Here is a 7,134-nt window from a genome sequence, read left to right as displayed (position 1 = left end):
GATGTATCTGCATTTCCGTGTAACATGGTTGGCATAGAGTGTAGGCGAATTTCTAGCCCTTCTAGGCAAGCAGTACGTGTTACCAATTTCTGTCCTGTTTGATAATAGAGTTTAACAGTTTGTTCACAATCAGGTAGTACAGTTCAAAGAAATTCTAACTGTCACTATGGTTTAGACCTAAAGCAATAGACTAAATAGATTTGGTGACCATCTTTCAGGATGATTTACATGTAAACCAGTGGAAGTAAAACCGATATGTTCACTAATGACGAATGCTGTAACCTGCACAGCAAAGGCAGAGAAGCAGAAAGAACTCTGTATAAATGCAGTCCTTCATTTCATAGATCACCCAACTCAGTAACTGAATCGACGAATGCACAAATTAAATCACTCAAACGAAAATTAAGTACCTACCAGAGGTGATCCGCATTCAGCTACCTAGCTCCCTGCTAACAAATATCTTAATAACTAGCGGTGATTGATGCCAGAGTTACAAATCTTTACAGACAACTTATAGGCACTTAATCTTGAAGTTGAAATGCTCTTTAACTTATGTAGTACATCATGTATGGACCGTTTTCATTGTTATACTATACCTCTTCGTCTGTTAGTTGGGGACGCATTTCGGATTGCCGTCGATCGCAACTGTTATTTTCTAATTTGGTGAGCTGACAAACTGTCTCACCGGTAAAGCTCACTAACACTTATTCGTAAAGGATTCGCACTGGGCCTGGCCTAGTATTATTACCAGGGTCGAGCACTGATACTAGTGATAGTAGTTATTCAGCCTATTACTGTATTAGGCCTTGATTGCAGTATAACTCTGATATATTAGACTACTGTACATATCTAAGATAGTCTCACAGCAGGCTGCCACTTTGACTTGAATACACTGCAAGTGCAATGACATGAGCACTAATGACGATAGATAATTTTATCAACGACAGAAAGTAAACAACCACATATGCAGTCAAACTTCGATAGCAGCGACTTTGATCAAATATGACATCTTCGCGCCATCTATCGGGAGAAATAATTCATATGCGCAAATTGTATGTTGTGTGTAACCGTAAAATGCATTATTAAATGCATTATAATACTCTAAAACGTATTTAACGTAGAGTGGAATTAATATAATTACAGTACCTATACAGAATAACATTTACTAAATAAGATTGGTAAAGTTTTGGCCGCGAAATTCTAATCCTACACTTCGATATATGTATTTCAATAATGTAGCAGGTACTTTGATCAAATATGACATCCTCGCGCCATCTATCGGTAGAAATAATTCATATGCGCACATTGTTTTGATTGTATTTAGGTGGACCCGACGTCGTTATTGAAATACATATATCGAAGTGTAGGATGGGAATTTCACGGCCAAACCTTTACCAATCTTATCCAGTAAATGTTGTTATATATAGGCACTGTAATTATATTAATTCTACTCTAGGTTAAATACGTTTTAGAGTATTATAATGCATTTAAGAATGCAATTTACGGTTACACATAACATACAATGTGTGAATATGAATTATTTCTACCGATAGATGGCGGGAGGATGTCATATTTGACGTGAGAATCATATCCCCTGCGTGCGAAATCCGCGTGTATGTCTGCGCTGTAGTCGATTCACGGGTTGGCGGTGTTCGCTCTGTGCTCTAAGGACATGTCACTACTCGAAGTAGTTAATTTTTTGCTGATTACGTGCCTGCTTTAGACTATTCCGTCTCACAGACTGGCTGGAACAGTCCCGGTGTAGTTATTTATATGGTTTAGGAGGCAGGGACACGCTGACAATCAGAATTATTATAAAGGTCAGAATAGAGTGCAGCTGACACTGATAGCCCAATAACGTGTTACGAGCGTCTATAAATAGTCACTCAGCAGTAAATACGGCCAAGGAAAATTTCCCCGCGAAAAACCATCACAATGACGCCGATGAGACGTACTAGCGTCTAATGAGCGACTCGGGGGAAGCCTAATTCACTACAAATGGACCGCAACTGAATGAAGGACTTGAATGAAATAGAGAGAAATGGATGATGCATAGATGATGAGGGTGTGACCTAAGTGGAGAAAGTGTAGGGTGGAGTATATAGGTACAGAAGGAAGTCAATCAGTTGGAAGAATATTGTGATAAAAGTAGAGCTAGCTGTGGCAGTGAAGGGGTTAGGTTAGATGAAGATCAACATGAAGATGTGGAGTAGATGAGGTTGAGGTTGAGGTAGAAAAACCGTGGAGGTGAGAGCGTGGTAGCTAAAGGAAGTGAATAATATTATAGTTTTATGCACGCTCAGGGTTAAAATGCATAGTAATTATTATACCAATCAAAATAGCTATCAATATATTTTTGGCCATTAAGCAAATTCTAAAATAACTAATATAAACGTAATATAATTGTTGAGGTATACGTCCTAATGTCCAAGGCAGTCTTAAAAATTCCAAGTTCCTGCACATTTTCTTGTTAGAATATGATATATACATGTATTTCCTTCCTGTGCTTACTCAACCTCCTTCCAAGTAGCATGCATAAACTATTTGCTCCAAAATAATGAGAGTGGGTAGAATAAATTTCACCATACTTTGGTAGCTGTTGTTTCTCAATTTATTGATATTACTTCACACTGTAACAAAATTCTTTTCATATACTTATATTTTGGGTAGGTTTCCCTTGCTATTTTTGTACATGAGAAGTAAGTAAGAAATATGGAAATTTACTATATAATATATAACTCATAATGTACGTCAGGCCATATAATTATTACAATAATTCCTATGATTGCCCACGGACAAGAATGCATAGATTTGAAAATGCATTAAATGAAAAACTAAAGTAATTTGTGTTTGCTAATTACATATATAAAACAAAACACAAATAAATTATTCCACGAGTATGTTCGGCCGCTCAACACTTCGGACGACTTGTTCTCATGGAGTGGGTCTTGATCTTGCCTTCCATCTCCTCAAGTAACAGACTTGGCCATGGCCACCATGTGGTCAGCACCGCATACAACCTTCTTTACTTCAGCGGCTATTATAACCTGAAAGACCAAAAGCAGGAATCTTAACTGCTGTTGAAGCACTAACCCTCCGTCATTTAGGAAACAATCTCAAACTGAATACAGTCCATTATGCTTAAAAATAAAACCCAACAATGCATTTAACACAGTTAATGTGTGTTGTGTAGTCCATTGTGTAGCACTACATCTCAAGTTGCAGTTAGATACGGTCTCTTTTTTATATCAAATATCATAGCATCCTATACCTTTATTGGGAAGTATTGATCCTTTTTATGCCCAAGTCCTAGTGAGGCCATGCTGTTGTATCCCCATGTATACAGATCACCATTATCTGAAAGAACAATTTTCTGTAGACTATATAGATTTCAATACTCCAAATTTTGTGAATCTTCTGAGTATTTGTAATTTGCACAAGCAATTAATGCACTAAATTCAGGATTATTGATTTTGGATTATTCATCTACAAGAGTTTAATTACATTTGACATTGAGGCAGTCACTTGTAAAATAATAACCACTGATTATCAAAATGAAATTATGTTCCACTAATACCTTTGATACCCGCAAAATGTCCGTGACCAGATGCGAGTTGAACCACTCGGCTGTCCGGGTTCAATTCGTTATGGCCAAACAGCACTTCAGGAATTCGTGTTGGCTGTTTAACGAGATTGTTCTCAGGACCTAAACCGAGTATTCCGCAGCCCCACACATACACATGTCCGTCAGCTGTAACAGCACCACTACATTGAGTATCGTTACTATATAAGATTCATTAAAATCTCAGATATATTGTGATAAATACATTGTCATATTTTTCATGCAAATTCAATAAAATGTACCAGGAGCATACTTTTAGAAGTGGTAAATGAGTTTAAATACATAATGCTTACATCGTGTCCTTGTATTATCAATGTTTCATATGATCATATCCTTATATTATCATTATTTCTGATTCAGAACAGCTTGATTTTTTCATTAGCAATATAAATGATGAATATCTAGCGTTGCATTCTGTTAGAACAAGGATCGCATGACCAATCTGGCCTATAACGCAGCCTAACCTATACGGTTTTCTCCATAATACAATAATTATATAACAGCATAAAGGAATTGCAAGGCATGCTACTATACAAATTATTGATAACTCACTGTTTAAGAAAGCGCAGACTGTTTCTGTAACTGCCACTTGTATCGCTTTTCCACATCGATGAATTGGTAGATGACGAGGCACATTTACCTGTGATAAATATTTACAAAACATAAACATATCGTATCTCTTTCATACACAGGGCACTCTCTGTATATATTCTCCCCACATATTTTAAAAAGCAATTTCTATAATTTATGGGAGAAACTCGACCTAATATATATAGGAACATTCACCTATGTACAGAATGTGATTCAGTATATGCCTACTAGTGATAAGAGATATTAAACATTTCCATACTTGTATTTCTTCAGTGACCGATGAGAGCTGGTAATATTCTGAGCTACCCCAGCCATATATTTCTCCACTATCTGTGAAAGAAATCAAGTAATAAGTATTAAAATAGTAAATCAAGTATTCTTAATCTCAGTACAGGTAGGTCCTGTTTTACGACAGGGTTGTTGTCAGAAACAAAATTAGTCTTAACATTAACATTTTCTCGTAGACCGTCGACAGCACTTTGTTTTGTATTGTTACGAGGAAATCTGCTACGATTTTTCATTCAGGTAACTTCACAGCGTTTCTGACGACAGTCTAAGAGAAAAAGTTAATGTTAAGACTAATTTTGTTTCTGACAATGGGCCCCAGGCTGCCAGGTGTGAAAAACTGAAAGGTGGTGTGGTACAGAATCGTGATGGAAGTGTTGTTTGTTGATTGATCATGCTTCTCCTACAAGTTGATGCTATGTTATGCAGTCAGGATGTAATGCTTAGTAACAATATTGAAATTATGAAATAGTGTACTGAATATTATGCTTTTAATGAAAAGAATGCGAGATCCAATGGAAAAGGCTATCGGCTGAATGTTATGAATACTAGACAACAGGTAATCAGTCTAACAATATTCTACAACAAGTTTAAAATGTATACTTATACTTCACTATTATTTCTTTATCACTTTACTCACTTCTTTACCAAATGTTACAATATAGTATCAATTTAGTGCAGATTAGATTTAATTGCATATAAATATGAAATACATGGGAATTGATGTAAATCAGATGATCATCTCCCTTAAATTATGTAGATATTTTGATGCAATTAGTCCAATTAAATCGTTACCCCGTGTTATTAACTTATTACTACATCGGACTTATGCGTTTTCATTGTGATATATGATGGTTGTTGTTTTTTTACTCTAAGCCCAAAAAACTAGAAAGTATGCTGAGCACACAGGAATTATACAATTCATGCTTATTAATCACATGGCTGTTGCACAGCTCAAGTAAACTCACGATCATGACCCACACACGCCGAGCACCAGTATACGTTAATTCATTACGAAAAATAAAATTCTCTGTTGACATACTAATATAACAGCATTAGCTGTCAGACAGCTATAAAACATGCCCTTTACCTGGAATTACGATCGACGCCGATTTCAATCGGTACATGGGTTCGAGGATAATGCTGAGCTGGTTGTTATTCAGTAGAAACAGACATCACTGCTGCATCCTTCATCATTTCCATGACAGCAGCCTCCCTTTTCAGCTCCATCAATGACATCATCGCCTGCAATCACAAGAACACGGTGAAAATATGAGAGGAACGTGAGGTATCAATTTACATTTGATCAGGATGGCATGAGAGAAGATCTCTCGTGAGTACTTGCATACTTAAAAAGAACTCGTGTAAGGAACAAGAATTCTTGATTTCATTGTGATTACTGATGTCTGATAATATCACTCGATATATAATCACTTCATATGATAAAAATTTCCCCCAAAAGATGTTGTTTAGCAAGATGTTTTTATTACAATTGGTAGCATCATTAAAATGGCAACAGTACTCTCCCAATGCTGAGTGGACGTGAAATCTACCTTGGTCAGTGTGCAGTTGACATCGGTCATTTCCTCTACTAATGTGAAATGGTCACATTTCGGTAATTCCAGCTCGGACGCATTGGCTCCGCCCCTCTGTAACGCCTGCGAACAGAAAGATTAGGGCTTGACGACCAGACTCAGAGAACACCCCAAAAATATGGCAAAGAACTGTTGAGGTGGAAATGAAGGTTAGACAGAGATGGGGTAACCTGAAGAGGCTTGCAAAGACCAGGCAGGAATTAGAAACTATTGTTAATACCATAGACACCACAGCAGCATAAAAGGCAGATGGATAGACTAGACGGCAATATAAATCTTCTCACAGGATACTGATCCTGAACTCACAGTCAAACTTGTGTTAGTTAGCAGCTTCATCTGCATAATTGCCACCAGACCACTTTCGGCATTTTCCTTGAGTGGCAGTTATACATTGATAACCCTCTATAGAACGGCCACCTGTCTATAAAGGCCACTTGCCATTTCTCTCGAGTGGCTGGTATATAGAGCGTTGACTGTACGTTAATTGCTTCATTAGTTATAATAATCAATTAAAATCCATAGATACCTCAGCAAACTCAGAACACTGTCTATGAAGCTCTGGCGATTCATACTCTCCAACGCAAACCAGGATGGGTTTTTTACGCCATTGTCCACAGATAGTATCAGCGAAGTAGAATGGACTGATCTCTCTTGGGTCACCTCTAGAAGGAAGTACACACAGAATACATACAAGGTATATTAATTACCAAGCCTTTACTCACGGTTACTATTGCTGATAGGCATTTACCTGTGATAAATATTTACGAAAACATAACATATCGTATCTCTTTCATACACAGGGCACTCTACTGTATAGTATTCCACACATCATATTTTAAAAAGCAATTTCTATAATTTATGGGGAAGAAACTCGACCGTAATATATATAAGAACATTCACACTATGTACAGAGTGCGATTCAGTATATGACTAGCTAGTGATTAGAATATTAAAACGAGGTTTCCTACATGTATTTCTTCAGCTGACTGTACTGCAGAGCTGTAAATATTCCTGAGCTACCCACAGGCACATATATTATCT

General features: G+C 37.0%; 1 protein-coding gene across 2 annotated transcripts in view; it reads right to left on the bottom strand.

Annotated features, from left to right (window-relative positions):
• Window positions 1-2,577: 2,577 nt before the first annotated feature.
• LOC106808137 (Williams-Beuren syndrome chromosomal region 16 protein homolog) overlaps window positions 2,578-7,134 on the bottom strand; it is a 15,951-nt gene continuing 11,394 nt past the window's right edge. For both annotated transcript variants that reach the window (XM_014810717.1, XM_014810718.1), the window contains exons 7-11: window positions 4,473-4,543; window positions 4,175-4,262; window positions 3,578-3,751; window positions 3,272-3,357; window positions 2,578-3,047 (exon numbers count right to left, since the gene is read on the bottom strand). In XM_014810717.1, the coding sequence (XP_014666203.1) occupies window positions 2,970-3,047; window positions 3,272-3,357; window positions 3,578-3,751; window positions 4,175-4,262; window positions 4,473-4,543 (497 nt within the window). In that variant the 3' untranslated portion in view covers window positions 2,578-2,969. The remainder of the gene's footprint in view (window positions 3,048-3,271; window positions 3,358-3,577; window positions 3,752-4,174; window positions 4,263-4,472; window positions 4,544-7,134) is intronic.

Source organism: Priapulus caudatus, unplaced genomic scaffold, assembly GCF_000485595.1.
Source record: "Priapulus caudatus unplaced genomic scaffold, Priapulus_caudatus-5.0.1 Scaffold255, whole genome shotgun sequence".
NCBI lineage: Eukaryota > Metazoa > Priapulida > Priapulimorpha > Priapulimorphida > Priapulidae > Priapulus > Priapulus caudatus.
Note: the sequence above shows the minus strand (reverse complement) of the source record. Positions and strands in the feature narration are given on the sequence as shown.